Raw genomic sequence first — 17,465 nt, forward strand, 5'->3', positions numbered from 1 at the left:
GCCTCATATCCTCAAAGATAAAATCCTCAGGATTACTGGAAGGGTTAAATGTGTTACTATAAATAGTAAACACCTTCTAAGTAGTTGCTATCATTATTATAAACATACAAGCAAATATATTTACACAACAAAAGTTTGAGAAAAATATCCAAAACTTGTAAATAAGGCCAAAAAAAAAAAGTTAGTGCCCTTTCAAAGATATTTTAGATCACTGGCTAATAACCCCACTTATGGGTCATCTAGGGGAAGTTAACTTTGTTTGACATGCTATTAATATTTACTATTGATAAGGACCCAGGCTCTCTAAAAGGACAGATTAACCTGTTAAAGATTGATAAGTGGCAAATTATTTTGGTCTAGTAGAAAAAAATAAAAATGGTTATGGCTTTATTGCCAGGTGTGAATTAACTTTTTTGTGTCTAACTTTGCAATTTTATTCCAGCATTCATTTTTTCACTGATTGTCAATAATGGCTTTTCTTTTTTTTTTCTTTTTTTGATCCATCCTGCTGGTTCACTCATTAAGTAGTTAAATAAATCTTGGTACTTGCTATATATTTGTCTTAGTCATGTTTATCTTCGTGAAAATTTTACTTCGACCAATAATAATATGCCATATACACTCCTCCACTCCTTAGTTATTTTTACTTTATACATCTTGATGGTAGTTTCATATCAGAATATAAACAGCTTCCTTAATCTTATTTTAGAATACACTGTAGAGTATGCACTGTATGGATGGACAGCAATTACATCCGTAATCAATCTAGCCTGTCCCTTACTGATGGACACTTCAGGTGTTTCCACTCTTTCACTCTTGCAAACAATGCTGGAATGAATGACCTTGTATGTGTATAGGTTGAGAGCAGATTTACTTAGGCAGAGGTGGATGGGGAGGCTGGAGGCACTCCAGAGGGGAAAGAAGCCTTGGGAGGGGCCTGATTACCTGTTCCCAGCCTGTCCTATCCCATCTTCCCCTACTTCTGTGCCATTCTGGCCTCCTCCTCCTCCTGTTTCCTCTTCTGTATCCTGAGCTCCTGGTATCGCCAGAGAGGAAGGGCCAGACTTTGATGTCCTGCAGGACTGGGCTTCGGCTGGCACTGGTAGGGGGATGAGGATGCCTTGGAGAGGAGGATCTTGGGGACTTGGGGCCTGGGGCTGGTGCTATCCTTGGGTTGTAGCCACTGAAGGCACTTGCTCAATATGCCCTGAGGGCTCTGGTAGGGGACGAAGACCCACGGGGACCTCTGGGGACTCCCTGGCGGGGACTGGGGAACCAGGGGTGGGGGCGGGGCAGTACCTAACAGCTCTGGCACGGACTTGCTTCGGGTGCCCAGCGAAGGTGGGTGGTCAGGGCACAGAGTGTGGCAGGCAGTGGTGACAAAGGGACTGGCCAGGCTGGTTGTGGCAGTCACAAGGTGGTCCAGAACACCCCCCTCCTGAGGAGACGGGGCAAAGGGGAGGCTCAAGGTAGCCTGCAGCCGCTCTAGGAGTGAAGGGGCAACCTGGGCCTGGGCCTTGGCTTGGGCCTGGGCCACAAGCCCCGACAAGGCCGGCCACTCGGGCTGGTAGTGCTGGCTAAGCTGCTCCACTTGGGGCCGCCTCAGCAGCTGCCGAATCCTCCACACGGTGTCGAAGCTGTCGGTCAGCACTGCCCATTCCAGGGCCGTCTTGCCCCGAACAGGGTCCACTGCTGTCAGGTCAGCACCTGGGAAGGGGCACAGGGGGTGACATGTGGCGGGATAGGGGTTGATTTGTGGAAGGGCAGATTCTTTAGGAGCAAGACTGATGTGGGTTACATTCAAAGCCATAGAGTCCCATCCTGTTGAAGGTGGAACTGGGGAGGCCAGTGTTGCAACCTCCTGTTTAAGAGAGATTAAGACGCTTAGGTCCAGAGAGGGGAAAAGACTTCAGAGAGACCTATTGTGGGGCTCCACCTGGGGCAGTATAGGGATCTCCTCAATCCAAGGAGCTGAGCAGAGCAGCGGTAAAGGCTGCCCAGGACAGGCAGAGGCCTGAGCTGCACCCTCTGGGGCAGGTGGGTGGGGATGGTCGGCTGGTTCCCTCTCCTGGTTCTTCTCACCATCTCCCTCTCCCATCTTGGGGTAAGGAAAGGGTGTAGAGCGCCCTCCTTTTTCATTCACTCCTTTTTCACTCCAAACCCAGTAAGGTGTGTGGGGAAGGGAAAAGTGGAGGCAGGGGTCCCCCAGAGTGACCAGCAGAGGGCAGCCCCACTGCGGGGAAAGAGAGCCCCCAAACAACTCCACGGACAATGTGGACTTCACCGCACTTCCCCCTGAACGACCCCACAGAGCCACAGGCCTCAACAACACTTCCCTGGATCCCCTGGAAGCCTGGCTCGTCAGAGTTGGAGGTCGTCCCAGGGAAAGCTAACACCCTCACAATACTGGTGAGGCCCAGAGAGGGAAGCCACTCAGCTAGGAACAGAGGCTGGTTCCAGATGCCAGCCTTTTTTCGTGTTAGGTTTTCCAGCTGGGCTAGGTTCCCCTCCCACACTTTTCTTCCTGGGACCTCCACACACAATGTCTGAGCTATCAATAGCAGGACTTGGTTGATTGTACGAAGCCCAAAGCATGTGCTCCCCGCTCCAGGAAGTTGAACTAGATTGATCCTCCATCTCCACCTCTCTCCTCTCTGCAAATAATCACAGCTGACTTAGTGTCTGGTGGGCAGGCTTGGAGGAGGGACTGGAGGCCACACACCCCGGTCCAGGCCCCACACACCTGCCATGAGGAGGGTGGCCACGCACTCACAGCGGTTCCGCATGGCAGCCTTCATTAACGCCGTGAGCCCCCGCTGGTCCCGGCGTTCCAGGTCCAGGCCCACATAGTAGTTGAGCAGGAGACTCACCAGAGGCACATGGCCTGCAGGGCAGCAAGGGTAAGCTTGGTCCCCAGGAAAGGGGGTGATGAAGCTCCCAAACCGCCCTCCACCCAGCAAGACAGAGTCTGGTGTAGAACACCGTGCAACAAGGGTGGGGCTGAGGCCCTGTCTGCATCAATAGGGGGGCTGTCGGAAGTGGGGTGCAGCAGCCTCACACCTGCTTGGGCAGCCAACATGAGGGCCGTGTCTCCTCCTTTGTCCTGCTGGTTCACATCAATGAAAGGACAGTGGCTGAGCAGGGCCACAACACTCTGGAAGCCGTGGTAGCATGCGACCATGAGGCCTGTCTGAGGGAGGGGCAGCTCAGATCCCCTGCTTTCCCCCTGGGCTACTCCAGGGCCCCTTGCACCCTCTAAACCCATATCTGTCCCAGAGCCTGCCCCAAACCCTGTGAAGACCTGCACTTAACCATTCCCTTCCTCCTAAGGACTGCAGGGGGTATTGCCCCTGAACCCCTATCAGGGAGCCAGGCCAGCACGGTGTGGTGAGGATGCAGAGATGCCCCCAGCTGTCCTGGGAAGCCAGGACATCTCACCCTCCCATTGCTGTCCACCTGGGTGGCGTCCTCTGGGGAGACCCCACCATCCAGTATGGCTTGGAGCTGGGTGGGATCATTGTGGACACAGGCCCAATACAGGGCCCCCAGCCTGCAGCCTGGGGTGGGGGTCTCCTTGCCCGGGCAGGGCAGTGCCTCAGACATGTCCAGCCGTCTCCTGTGCAATGCCAGCTCTTCCTCTTCCAGGCAGGGGACCAGAAGGTGAGTCGCTCTTCTCATGCAGCTGGCATCTAAAACACAGAATGGAGAGGAGTAGTGAGTGTCTCCCTGGATCCTAGGGAGGGGACCCAGCAGCTGCGAAGTGCACAGCTCTTGCCCCAGGGAAAACATTTATCCCAGCAGGGGTCCCGCCCCACCCACCCTGAGAAAGGAGAAGCGCTGGGTCAGGAGCCCTAAGCAGGCAGGGTTCACTCTAGGTCAGCACCCCAGTGAGACTCACGGAGAGAGGGTCGTCGTTTTTTCTTACTTGGGGTTCGGAGGGTATCTATGAGGCAGTCAACGCGGGGCACAGCCCAGACTCCGCGGAGCACAATCACCGGGTCTCCGAATGCCTCCAGGTGGACTATCCCTCCCCAGGAAGCAACGCAGGTAACAGATGGCCGGACTTTCATAAAGAGCTGCTGCAAACACCTCCGGGCTGAGCCGGATCAAGCAGCTGGGATTGGGGGCCCCGGCGGGGCGGGTGGTCACGTCTCAGGAGCGGACCCAGACAAGCCCCAAGATCCTCCGGGTGGGCGGGGCCTGAGCCGGGCAGCTCCTCCCCGCCGGGGCGGGCTCACAAAGACGACGACTCCTCCTCCGGGTGGGCGGGGCCTGAGCCGGGCAGCTCCTCCCCGCCGGGGCGGGCTCACAAAGACGACGACTCCTGACCGACGCGCCCACCCTCGGCCCTGGCGACGCCGGCGGAGATGCAGCCTCGTGGGGTCTCCGCCCAGCTTTTTAGGCCCAGCCTAAAGCCCCTCCTCATTGAGTGGAGCGCGACTTGCTGAAGAGGTGATTGTGGGAGAGGGTGTGAGTGAATGCAGGTATCTCATTAAATAGGGTTGGTACTCTCAGAATGACTCTGGGGTGGGGTCTCCAGGGGTCACCTGAACTTATTTTTTGAGGTTCTGGGGAAATAAAAACATAACTGTCAAATTATGAGTATAGAGCTGGGCCCAGTGGCTCACTCCTGTTATCCCAGCGACTCAGGAGGCTGAGGTGGGAGGATTGCTTGAGCCCGGGAGGTCGAGGCTGCAATGAACCGAGGTCGCGCCACTGAACTCTAGCCTGGGCAACAGAGGGAGACCCCCTTTAAAAAAAAATTGTGGCCATGCGGGGTGGCTCACGCCTGTAATCCCAGCACTTTGAAATTCCAAGACGGGTGGATCATCTGAGGTCAGGAGTTCAAGACCAGCCTGGCTAACATGGCAAAACCCTGTCTCTACTAAAAATACAAAAATCAGCTGGGCTTGGTGGTGGGCGTCTGTAATCCCAGCTACTCAGGAGGCTGAGGCAGGAGAATCGCTTGAACCCGGGAGGCAGAGGTTGCAGTAAGCCGGGGTCGCACCATTGCACTCCAGCCTAGGCAAAAAGAGCAAAACTCCTTCTCAAAAAACAAAACAAACAAAATTGTGAGTACAGACATTATGTGTCTAGTGCAGGTGGGCAGTCGGGGCACAAAGTGCGGCAGGCAGTAGTGAGGGAAGGTTTGGCCAGAAATTATGACGTATGAAATTTAATAGATTAGTTTCGGTGTGATAAATTAAATATGAAATATTTAAATTAAATGATTTGTTAATACAATGATAAATTGTTATCAAAATATTCTTTAATATTTATATTACACATTAAGCTTGATGGATTGGTTTTGGTCCACAGATGTAGAAAATTGAGCCAATGATATTCCCCCATTGGTATCACTCCCATCATCAGACTGTACAAGACCTCTCTCTTGTTTTACTTTCTTTAGTTTCTCTCTTTCACCCTTAATCCCCACATCCCGTTCTCCTCCACCCTTTACCAACTGGCACTTGTATATCCTTGAAAATGTACATTTCATTGAAAAAGATAGTATTGATTTGTGTGTTTTTATTTTATTTTTTTCTTTTTAGAGACTGGGTCTTACTCTGTCACCTGGGCTGGAGTGGAGTGGCATGATCATAGCTTACTCCAGCCTCAAACTCTTGGGCTTAAGCGATTCTCCCACCTCAGCCTCCCAAGAAGCTACGAGCTTCTCAGAGGCACACAGGTGTGTGCCACCACGCCTGTGTAACTTTTTTATGTAGAGATGGGGATCTCACTTTTTTGCCCAGGCTGGTCTCAAACTCCTGGCATCAAGTGATCCTCCTGTCTTGGCATCCCACAGTGCTGGGATTGCAGGCATGAGCCTCCATGCCCTGCTTGTATGTGTTTTTAACTAACATGTTACAAATTGTGCTGTAGAACTTATTCTGTTAGTTTTTTCTTTTTCACTTAATACTGTGTTTTTAAGCTCCATCCTTATTGCTTTAGGTGCAGTGTATCATTTGGATGTGCATTTGGTTTTTAGTAACTAAAAAGCTGAGTGGTATGTTGTCCATAATAGACGGGCTCCTCAACATTAATCTAAAACTGCTTTCAGTGTTTCTTCTGCACTGCAGAAGTTGGAAAGCTAAAACAACACTTCCCAGATTCCCTTGAGCTATGACTCTGTGGTTTGGGTTCTGCTCTTGTGCAAGATATAAATTTGGAACAGAGCTACATAGCATGGGACATCCGTTTTGCTGTCACAGGTCATGGCAGCAGCAGCAAGTCTCTGGTGAGCAGCTTCCTGATTCATCAGCTTCCTGTAGTAGTGACTGTTGTTTTCTCAATCACAGGCAGAGGTCATGTGACTCTCAAAGCTGGGGGTTGTTCCTGGACCTAAGCCTGCTTCTCCATCCCTTTCTGTTTAAACTGATCAGATTTCTTTCTTTCTTTCTTTCTTTCTTTCTTTCTTTCTTTCTTTCTTTCTTTCTTTCTTTCTTTTTTTTTTTTGAGACAGAGTTTCGCTCTTGTTGCCCAGGCTGGAGTGCAATGGCACAATCTCGGCTCACCGCAACCTCCGCCTCATGGGTTCAAGTGATTCTCCTGCCTCAGCCTCCCCAGTAGCTGGGATTACAGGTATGTGCCACCACCCCTGCTAATTTTGTATTTTTAGTAGAGATGGGGTTTCTCCATGTTGATCAGGCTGGTCTTGAACTCCTGACCTCAGTTGATCAGCCTGCCTTGGCCCCCCAAAGTGCTGGGATTATAGGCATGAGCCACTGCACCAGGCCCAGATTTATTTCTGTTGTCTGCAGTTGAACTCTGACACATGTAGCTTAAACAAAGAGGTGCTTGTTTTTAATATATGATAAAAAGTGTTCAGGAATAGGAAACTGTTGATGTTGGTTAAGAAACTTGTCAGGGCCTTCTCTGGGATTCCCTTGACTTTTCCTCCTAGGCACAGGATGGCTGCTAAACCTCTAGCCATCACAGCAAAATGGGATAGATGCACACTGTGGAATTCTATCTATACAGCAGTTAGAAAAAAATCTATCAGATGATAAACCAGACATCTCTGATAATCTAACACAATCCCTGTTCATAACTACCCTTCTCTCTAGCTACCTTTCACTTAGGTGTTATCATGTAATGCAGTTTTGGCCAATGAAATGCAAACAGAAGTCTGATGGGCAGGGATTCTAGGAAATAAGTTCACGCCATTGTTGTAAATAAATTTTCAATGCTGCAAGGAAATAGCACTCGAACATAAATTTAATTTTCTCAGCAAGACAATTTTTACTTCTATAGAAGGGTGCGAGTCGTGAATGGAACAATGGCAAGAGCACACCTGGACAGGGGAGGAGAAAGAGTTCTTATTCCTGACACACGGCCCTACTGCTGTGGTGTTCCCCTATTGGCTAGGGTTGGACTGCACAGCCTAAGCTAATTCCAACTGGCTATTTTAAAGAGAGCAGGGATATGAGTTAGAGTGGTGGGGTGGGTAGTTTCGTGGGAAGGATGGTTAGGAACAGGGAACTAAAGGTGATTTAGGTCAGAGCAGGTGACCGGGGTGACTCAGGTCAAAGCAGGTGACTGGGATGACTCAGGTCAAAGCAGATAAACGGGATGAGTCAGGACAGAGCAGCTGACCAGAGAACAGATGTGAACTACTGATTAGGACTGGAGGAAAAGTTGTTTACTGATACTAGGAGCAAGGGGACTGAAGAGAACCAGGAAGCTAAACTTTAAAATGGATAATCAAAGAATAAGAGAGCTGAACATACTGACATACTGATTCTTTGAAGAGAAACTTGGGGTTCACTGTAATTAACACTGTCTTGATGAAAGATGTGGGGTGCACCACTTTTCTTCTTTCTTTCTTCCCTCTTTCTTCCTGCTTATAGAATTCCATAGTGTGCATCTACCCCATTTAACCTATCCCTTCTTCCTGCGATAGATGCTTAGGTTGCCTCCAACTTCCTGTCACTATAAATAATGCCGAAGTGAACGCCCTCATATGTATCTAGTTGCGGACCCATCGGGGTCTCTGAGATCTCTAGATCACAGGGCACACACATACACACTTACTGAGTGGATGCTGTCAGGTTGCACTCTGTTTCACCATATGTGCCTACCAGCAGTGCCTAAGAGTCTCCCTACATCTTAGACAACACATGTCATTATTCAGCCTTCTAATGTTTGTCAATCTGATAGAACTATAAAGCGATATTGCTGTTTTACATTGGATTTTTCTGATTATCAACAAGGTGAGCATATCTCCACATGCCCTGCTGGCCACTCTTGTTTTCCCTCCTGTGAATTGACTGTTCATGGCCTTTGCTCAGTATTCTATTGAATTTTCCTATCCTTTTCTTATTGATTTTTCAGGAATTCTTTTACTATTCTAGATAATAAACCCATTGTCAGATGGGTTATAGATGAGGCAACTGTACTATTTAAACCTTTCTGTTAGCTTTATCTATGGTGACCTTCATTGAAATAGCTCCTGAATTTTGATATGGTTAAATTCATCAGAATTTCTCCTTATACTTTGTGCTTTAGGGTCTTGTTTACTAAGAATTTTCTACTCCAAGATCACAAAGACCTTCATTTCTTTTATTAATCTTGCAGTTTTATTTTTAATATTTAGTCTTTAATTCATCTGGAATTCACTTTTATAATACTGAAGAAATAATCTGTTATAGACTAAATTGTGTCTCCCTCAACCAATGCCAATTCATATATTGAAGCCCTAACACCAAAAATGACTGTGTTTGGAGACAGGGCCTTTAAGGAGGTAATTAAGGTTAAATGAGGTTATTAGGGCAGGGTAGGGCCCTAATCCAATAGAACCGTTGTCCTTATAAGAAGAGGAAGAGACACCAGAACTCTCTCTCTCTGTGCCTGCACAAGAAAAGGACACATGAGGACACAGCCAGAAGGTAGCATCTACAAGCCAAGGAGAGAGGCCTCTCTGGAGACCAACCCTGCTGACACCTTGATTTTGGATTTCTAGCTTCCAAAACTACGAGAAAATACATTCCTGTTGTGTAACCCATTCAGCCTGTGTATTTTGGTAAGGCAACCTGAGCAGACTAATAAAGGATCCAACCTTATTTTTTTCTCCATTTAGCAAGATAACTCCATCTGTTAAACAATTGTCTCTCCCTTGATTTGTGGTGTTGTTTTTATCACATGTAAATGTTGAATTCTCTTTTATGTTTTATGCTATGTTTCAGTTATCTTATAGCATCTTATGAGGGCATTCCTGTGCCAGTGCTACACTGATTTTATTACTCTAGCCTTGTAGTCTCTCTGACTACCTGATAGAGTGAGTTCTCCATATCTGATTTTCTTTTTTGAAATTGATTTTTATTCTCTCATATAAAATTGCATATAAGATTGTTGGGTTCTTTTAAAATTTTTGCTAGAGTTTTGATAGGCATTTATTTGAATTTATAGAGTAATTTGGAGAAAATTGACTGCCTCATAATGTTAGATCTTCTCTCCTCCCTGAACATGGGATACGCTATGATCTGAGTGTTTCTCCCAGAATTCATATGTTGAAATCCTAACCCCTCAAGGTGATGGTATTAGAAGGTGGGACTTTTTAGGGGGTAGTTAGTGCCTTTATAAAAAAAGACCCCAGAGAGCTGCCTCACCCCTTCCACCATATGAGGACTGATATGGTTACGCTGTGTCCCCACCCAAATCTCATCTTGAATTATAGTTCCCGTAATTCCCACCTGTCATGGGAGGGATCCAGTGGGAGGTAATTGAATCATAGGGGCAATTACTCCCATGCTATTTTGTGATAGTGAGTTTTCACAAGATCTGATGGGGTTTTTGTTGTTGTTGTTGTTGTTTGAGACGGAGTTTCGCTCCTGTCGCCCAGGCTGGAGTGCAATGGCACGATCTCGGCTCACTGCAACCTCCACCTCCTAGGTTCAAGCGATTCTCCTGCCTCAGCCTCCCGAGTAGCTGGGATTACAAGCTTGTGCCACCACGCCTGGCTAAATTTTTTTGTATTATTTTTTTTTTTATTTTTATTTTTTTTTTGAGACGGAGTCTTTCTTTGTCCCCCAGGCTGGAGTGCAGTGGCGCGATCTCGGCTCACTGCAAGCTCCGCCTCCCGGGTTCACGCCATTCTCCTGCCTCAGCCTCCCGAGTAGCTGGGACTACAGGCGCCCGCCAACACGCCCGGCTAATTTTTTGTATTTTTAGTAGAGACAGGGTTTCACCGTGTTAGCCAGGATGGTCTCGATCTCCTGACCTCGTGATCCGCCCGCCTCGGCCTCCCAAAGTGCTGGGATTACAGGCTTGAGCCACCGCGCCCGGCCAATTTTTTTGTATTATTAGTAGAGACAGGATTTCACCACATTGGCCAGGCTGGTCCTGAACTCCTGACCTCAGGTGATCTGCCCGCCTTGGCCTCCCAAAGTGCCAGGATTACAGGCATGAGCCACCGCGCCCAGCGATCAGATGGTTTTATAAGGGGCTTTTCCCCTTTTGAATGGCACTTCTCCTTCCTGCTGCCCTGTGAAAAAGGTTGTGATTGCTTCCCCTTCTGCCATGATTGTAAGTTTCCTGAGGCCTCCCCAACCCTGCGGAACTGTGAGTCAATCCCACAAAAGTGTTGGGAATACAGGCGTGAGCCACTGTGCCTGGCCTTAATCTTGATAATACTTTACAGTTTAACATGATTTCCCTGATATAGCCCCAGCCCCTCCTCATCCAAGGTAGCTATAATCCTAGTCTCCTGTCCATTATTCTTTTGCTCTCCTTTATATATTGTTTTACTACCTCTTCTGTATTTCTTCAGAGTATTTATATTATGTATATATACATATACAATTTTAGCTATTTTATTTAGAAGCATATAATGCTTTATGTAGTCATTTGCTGTCCACTTTTATCACTTAATATCATATTGTTAAGTTTCATTCACATTGTTGTGTTTCTATGGTCTACTCATTTTGGTTGCTGTATAATACTCTATTGTGTTGATGTACGACGGTTATTATGCACTGTCTTTTTTTTTTTCTTTTTTCTCTTTTTTTTTTTTTTTTTGAGACGGAGTTCTGCTCTTGTTGTCCAGGCTGGAGTGCAATGGCGCGATCTCGGCTCACCACAACCTCCTCCTCCCAGTTTCAAGCGATTCTCCTGCTTCAGCCTCCTAAGTAGCTGGGATTACATGCACGTGCCACCACGCCCGGCTCATTTTGTATTTTTAGTAGAGACGGTGTTTCACCATGTTGGTCAGGCTGGTCTCGAACTCCTGATCTCAGGTGATCCACCCATCTTGGCCTCCCAAAGTGCTGGGATTACAGGCATGAGCTACCGCACCCGGCCTATACATTGTCTTATTAACGGATATTTGGTATGTGTCCAAGTTTCTGCTATTATAAATTCTGCCACTATGAACACACTTGCATGGTTGTTTATGGAAAAATATTCCTTGGTGGCCAGGTGTGGTGGTTCACACCTGTAATTCCAGCACTTTGGGGGGCTGAAGCAGGCAGATCACCTGAGGTCAGAAGTTCAAGATGAGCCTGGCCAAGATGATGAAACCCCGTCTCTACTAAAAATACCAAATTAACCGGGCGTGGTGGCACATGCCTGTAATCCCAGCTGCTCGGGAGGCTGAGGCAGGAGTATCGCTTGAACTCCAGAGGCAGAGGTTGCAGTGAGCCGAGATGGTGCCACTGCACTCCAGCCTAGGTGACAGGAGCAAAACTCCATCTCGAAAAAAAAAAGTATTCCTTGAGTCCAGGCACAGTGGCTCACACCTGTCATCTCAGCACTTTGGGAGGCTAAAGCTGGCAGATTGCTTGAGCCCAGGAGTTTGAGACCAGACTGGGCAACATGGCCAAGCCCTGTCTCTACTAAAAATGAAAAAATTAGCTGGGCTCGGTGGCACATGCCTGTAGTCCCAGCAACTTGGGAAGCTCAGGTGGGAGGATCACCCAAGCCTGGGAGATTGAGGCTACAGTAAGCCAAGATTGCATGACTGCACTACAGCCCGGGCGGCTGGATTGAGACTTTGTCTTAAAAAAAAAAAGAAAGAAAGAAAAAGAAGTATTTCTTGAGTGTATACCTACAAGTGGAATTGCTCTTATTTTCTAGTTTTCTGAGATATGTGTGCAACTAATTAATTTTCATCCTTTCTTCAAGTCTTTGAATATAAGCCTTATAGATCTTAAATTTCCCATTGAATACTACTTTAGTTGTTCCATTTTTACTTCCTCTTTGGTCAATGAATTATTTAGAAATGTCTTTAATAACTTTCGAACATATAGAAATGATTTTTGTTACTTATTTCTAGCACTGTGGTCAAACCTTTAAAATCAATCAAGACTTGCTTTATGATCTAGTATGTGATCAGATTTTGCCAAATACTTCATGTGTGCTTTAAAGACTGTATTTTTCAGTTGTTGGGTGCCATGATGTGTGGAAAGTATTTCACTGGTTTCTGGCTTTCGTTGTCTTGTTGAGAGTTCAGTGTGTCTGCTTTAAAGATTGTCTTTTCTTTTTTTTTAATTTAATTTTTTTTTTGAGACAGAGTTTCACTCTTGTTGCCCAGGCTGGAGTATAATGACACAATCTCGGCTCACTGCAACCTCCACCTCCCAGGTTCAAGCGATTCTCCTGCCTCAGCCTCCCGAGTAGCTGGGATTACAGGCGCCCACCACCACACCTGGCTAATTTTTTGTATTTTTAGTAGAGACGGAGTTTCACCATGTTGGACAGGCTGGTCTCGAACTCTTGGCCTCAGGTGATCTGCCCATCTCGGCCTCCCAAAGTGCTGGGATTACAAGCATGAGCCACCACAACCGGCCTTCTTTTCTTAAGTCTTCAAGGTCTTCTTCCTGTCTTTGGTGTTCTTAAGTTTTACTTCAATGCTTAGGTATGGATTTCTTAGGATTTATCTTTTTTTTTTTTTTTTTGAGACAGGGTCTCACTCTATCAGGTGATCCTTTCACCTCAGCCTCCCAAGTAGCTGAGACTACAGGCACCTGCCACTATGCCCAGCTAATTCTTTTTTCTTTTTTATAAAGAGGAGGTCTCACTATGTTGCCCAGGCTGGTCTTGGGCTCCTGGGCTCCAGTGATCCTCTTGCCTTGGCCTCCCAAACTGCTGGGATTACAGGTATGAGCCACCACGCCCAGCCTAGAGATTTTTTTTTCCCCTGTGAGCTATTTATTATTTTCCCTAGAAAATGATGTCGGAAATTTCTTGAGGCTGAGGACTAAGGCATCTTCCTTTGGAGAATACGAGTTTTTTTGTTTTGTTTTGTTTTGTTTTTTCCTGCCAGGCATGTAGAGGTATCAACCAGTCCTGAACCACTTTAAACTAAATACCTAACTTGGATAGTTTTGGGTCATCCAGGGCTGCAAATAAGCGCAAAGATCAGCTGGTGGTTACAACTCAGAGATACAGCCTCGCTATCAGCTCAGCACCAAGGCAGCTTTCATTAAAGTCCTCTGGATGTGACAGTGGGATAGATTTATTTCAGGTTCAATCTTACATGAAGGATGAATCCTTGGGAGTCACAGCTTTTTAGAGAATCTCCTATTAGATTCCTTACCTTGGTTCTATCAGAAATAGAGACTGTGAAAGTTGAAGTTCAAGTTTGCCTAATTCGACAAATATCCTCACACTAAAGAAGGATTCCTTCGTCTGTTTCCCTGAGTTCCTACCTTCCCTTAGACTTTAACCTAATACTTTCTTGCTATCTGACCAGCTCATCTACACTTTTAAAATAATTTGCATATTTCAACCAGCATTTTTACATGACTTATGCTGAAAAATCAGTCCAGAATCCAGCCAGTCATATTATTGGAAATAGAATTTCCTCTATTCCTAATTAATTGCAAAAAAGCCCAATAGGAGACAGATGTGGTGGCTCACGGCTGTAATCCCAACACTCTCGGAGGCTGAGGCAGGCAGATCACTTGAGGCCAGGAGTTAGAGACCAATCTGGGCAACATGGCAAAACCCCGTCTCTATTAAAAATACCAAAAAAAAAAAAAAAAAATTAGCCAGGCATGGTGGCCTGTGCCTGTAGTCCCAGCTACTCAGGAGGGTGAGAGGTTGGCTTGAGCCTGGAAGATGGAGGTTGCAGTGAGCTGAGATTACACCACTGCACTCCAGCCTGGGCAACAGAGCAAGACCCCATCTCAAAATAAATAAATAAAATAAAAAGCCCAATAGGAAATGGGCAAATAGCATGGTCAATTAATTCATAAAAGAAATACAAATGGCCAGGCCAGGCGCAGTGGCTCACACCTGTAATCCCAGCACTTTGGGAGGCTGAGGTGGGCAGATCACCTGAGGCCGGGAGTTTGAGACCAGCCTGACCAACATGGAGAAACCCTATCCCTATTAAAAATACAAAATTAGCCAGGCGTGCTGGTGCATGCCTGTAATCCCAGCTACTCAGGAGGCTGAGGCAGGAGAATCACTTGAACCCGGGAGGCGGAGGTTGCAGTGAGCTGAGATCGTGCCATTGCACTCCAGCCTGGGCAACAAGAGCAAAACTCTGTCTCAAAAAAAAGAAAGAAAGAAAGAAAAGAAATACAAATGTTCAATAAATGTATGAAAAGATGCTTAACCTCACAGGAGGCAGGAAAAGGCAAATTAAAATAACAATGAAATATTGCTTTTGGCCCATCGGTTTGGTAAAAATTAAACATTAATAATATTAAGTGCTTACACTGTGGGGGGAATGTAAATTAGTGAAATATTTTTGGAAAGCATTTTGACAGTATCTATCAAAATAACAAATGTACATACACATTGACCCAGAAATTCTGCTTTTAGAAATCTTTTTCAAAACAGTGCTTGCATATGTGAGCAAAGATAGACTGGGTAGGCCTGGCATAGTGATTCATGCCTGTAATCCTAGCACTTGGTGGGAGGCTGAGGCAGGAGGATTGCTTGAGGCCAGGAGTTCAAGACCAGCCTGGGCAACACACGGAGACCCTGTCTCTACAAAATAAATAAATACAAATAAATAATAAAATAAAATTTTAAAAGACATACTGAATATACCTTGAAGCATTGTTTATAATAGTAAAAAAAAATTAGAAACAACTTAAATGTTCATCAATAGAGGAAAGGTTAGAGGCACATGTAGATTATGCCTCCATTCAATGCCTCCATTTATCTTCAAGAAGAAGATAAATATCTACATGGTTTGTCCTGAAAATCTCTCTGAGCCACCTTGTTCGTGGTTGGAAAAAAAGCCAAATGTAATGACACACACACATACAAACACACAGGCACGCACTATACTGTATACATATATATACACACACATATACACACACACTTGAGGCCAGGAGTTCAAGACCAGCCTGGGCAACATAGTGAGACCCCGTCTCTACAACATACATATGTGTGTGTGTGTGTGTGTGTGTGTGTGTGTGTGTGTGTGTGAGAGAGAGAGAGTGAGAGAGACTGGCTATTTACATGTTTTTTGTAAATGCATAGAAAGAGCTGGAATGGTTATTCTTTTTTTTTTTTTTTTTGAGACAGGGTCTTGCTCTGTCATCTAGGCTGGAGCACAGTGGCACAATCATGGCTCACTGCAGCCTTGACCTCCCTGGGATCAATCAATCCTCTCACTTCAGCCTCCTGAGTAGCTGGGACTACAGGCATGCGCCAGCACGCCCAGCTAATTTTTGTGTTTTTTTTAGAGACAGGGTCTTGCTGTGTTGCCTAGGGTGGTAACTCCTGGGCTCCAGTGATCCACCCACCTTGTCCTCCTAAAGTGCTGGGATTACAGGCATGAGCCACCGTGCCTGGCCAGAATGGTCATTCTTAACATTGGCTGCACAATGTAATCACTTAAGAACTTTTTAGAAATAGTGATACCTGGAACCCACTCTGGAGATTCTGAGGCTGTTGGTCTGGGGCACAACCTGGGCAACAGGAGTTTAAAAATCTCTCCATGTGATTCTAATGTACAGCCCAGATGGGGAACCACTAGAAAAAATGATGCTCTTTAAAACATGGTTAACTTAAAGAGGAGGAATAAGAGAAGGATGAAGAAAAAGGTTTTTTGTTTGTTTATTTTGAGATGGAGTCTTGCTCTGTCGCCCAGGCTGGAGTTCAGTGGTGCGATCTCCACTCACTGCAAGCTCCGCCTCCCGGGTTCACGCAGTTCTCCTGCCTCAGCCTCTCGAGCAGCTGGGACTACAGGCGCCCGCCACCACGCCCGGCTAATTTTTTGTATTTTTAGTAGAGACGGGGTTTCACCGTGTTAGCCAGGATGGTCTCGATCTCCTGACCTTGTGATCCACCCGCCTCAGCCTCCCAAAGTGCTGGGATTACAGGCGTGAGCCACTGCGCCCAGCGGGTTTGTTTTTCAAACTTGTATAATGTTTGAATCTTCCACCTAGATAATTACTACTTGGTAATGATAGAAAAAAATATATAAAAGAATCAGAAATATTTCCCTGTTTCTTTCTTTTCTTCTGCACACAGAGTTCATCATCCCTTGGTGGTAGCTCTGATTCATTCATTCAATCACTATTAATTGAAAACTACTCTGCGTCAGGCACACAGTTCAGCGCTTGTGTTTTTCACACTAGTTATCATTAATCTCATTCTTGGCCAGGTGCCGTGGCTCACACCTGTAATCCCAGTACTTTGGTTATCTCCGTGTCTCCTGCATTTAGTACCTTGTCAGCCATTCAGTAAATGTGAGTTCCCCGCCAGATTCTCCTCTGGCCTGAAGATCACCCCCAGCATCATGCAAGAGTGATGGTCAGGGACAAGGAATCTTATTTTTGTTTGTTTGTTTGTTTGTTTGTTTTGAGAGGGAGTCTCACTCTGTCACCCAGGCTGAAATGCAGTGGCCCGATCTCGTTTCACTGCATCCTCTGCCTCCCGGGTTCAAGTGATTCTCCTGCCTCAGTCTCCTGAGTAGCTGGGACTACAGGCGCGCAAATATGCCCAGCTAATTGTTGTATTTTTAGTAGAGACGGGGTTTCACCATGCTGGCCAGGCTGGTCTTGAACTCCTGACCTCGTGATCCGCCTGCCTCGGGCACCCAAAGTGCTGGGATTACAAGGGTGAGCCATCGCGCCCGGCCTAGGGACAGAGTCTTTAACCTGTGCAGAGAGACCGTAAGAACACGTAGGTAGGTGAATGGGGATTTCACATTTTGCTTTTCAAATCCTCTTTCCCCCAAGCCCAGAGAAGCTACTTCTAGCACCAATCACCTCAGCCTCAGCAAGGGTCTTGTTACTGCGAGGCAACTGTCAGCCAGCAGGTGGCAGGCCTGGGCAGGAAGTGGAAGAGCATCCCCACCCCACAGGCTTGAGGCTGTAGCTGAGGTTTCTAGGGTCAGGTGCAGTGTCTGGGTCTTGGCAGGGCAGATGCACAGGAGGGTGGTGGGGTTCCGTTTCTGGCTCAAAGGAAAGGGATTATTTCTGTAGATCAGCTTTAGCCAACCTGGATGGGTACTCCAAGTGTGAGGATTTTTTTTTTTTTTCAGAAGGAGTCTTGCT

General features: G+C 46.6%; 2 protein-coding genes across 4 annotated transcripts in view; one reads left to right on the forward strand and one right to left on the reverse strand.

Moving 5' to 3' along the window:
* Positions 1-554: 554 nt before the first annotated feature.
* ANKRD33 (ankyrin repeat domain 33) lies at positions 555-4,188 on the reverse strand. 3 transcript variants are annotated; one of them, XM_055296263.2, is made up of 5 exons: positions 3,926-4,188; positions 3,439-3,689; positions 3,061-3,190; positions 2,774-2,884; positions 555-1,707 (listed from the first exon to the last, which is right to left on the reverse strand). In XM_055296263.2, exons 1-5 carry the CDS (start codon positions 4,068-4,070, stop codon positions 977-979), a joined length of 1,368 nt encoding a protein of 455 aa, XP_055152238.2. In that variant the 5' UTR covers positions 4,071-4,188; the 3' UTR covers positions 555-976. The 3 variants fall into 3 exon arrangements, with proteins under 3 accessions (XP_055152238.2, XP_055152240.2, XP_055152239.2); XM_055296265.2 differs by lacking the exons at positions 3,439-3,689; positions 3,926-4,188 and having other exon boundaries at positions 942-1,099; positions 1,300-1,707; positions 2,744-2,884; positions 3,061-3,181; XM_055296264.2 differs by lacking the exons at positions 3,439-3,689; positions 3,926-4,188 and adding an exon at positions 1,799-1,861 and having other exon boundaries at positions 977-1,707; positions 2,744-2,884; positions 3,061-3,181.
* Positions 4,189-6,511: 2,323 nt separating this feature from the next.
* The window catches only part of FIGNL2 (fidgetin like 2), a 65,667-nt gene continuing 54,713 nt past the window's right edge, over positions 6,512-17,465 (forward strand). Inside the window, exon 1 of the mRNA XM_055294794.2 lies at positions 6,512-6,582. Coding sequence (XP_055150769.2) covers positions 6,531-6,582 — 52 coding nt within the window. The 5' untranslated portion in view covers positions 6,512-6,530. The remainder of the gene's footprint in view (positions 6,583-17,465) is intronic.

The sequence above is a fragment of the Symphalangus syndactylus genome, chromosome 10, assembly GCF_028878055.3.
Source record: "Symphalangus syndactylus isolate Jambi chromosome 10, NHGRI_mSymSyn1-v2.1_pri, whole genome shotgun sequence".
Classification (NCBI taxonomy): domain Eukaryota; kingdom Metazoa; phylum Chordata; class Mammalia; order Primates; family Hylobatidae; genus Symphalangus; species Symphalangus syndactylus.

What these genes read in the sequence shown, in the direction of transcription:
- ANKRD33 (XM_055296263.2), bottom strand. Translation starts at nt 4,070, where the DNA reads ATGAAAGTCCGGCCATCTGTTACCTGCGTTGCTTCCTGGGGAGGGATA. An exon ending in CATGTTGGCTGCCCAAGCAG is followed by an intron (nt 2,885 to 3,060) that starts GTGTGAGGCTGC and finishes GCTGCCCTGCAG; the next exon opens with GCCATGTGCCTCTGGTGAGT. An exon ending in GGCTGCCATGCGGAACCGCT is followed by an intron (nt 1,708 to 2,773) that starts GTGAGTGCGTGG and finishes GCCCCTTCCCAG; the next exon opens with GTGCTGACCTGACAGCAGTG.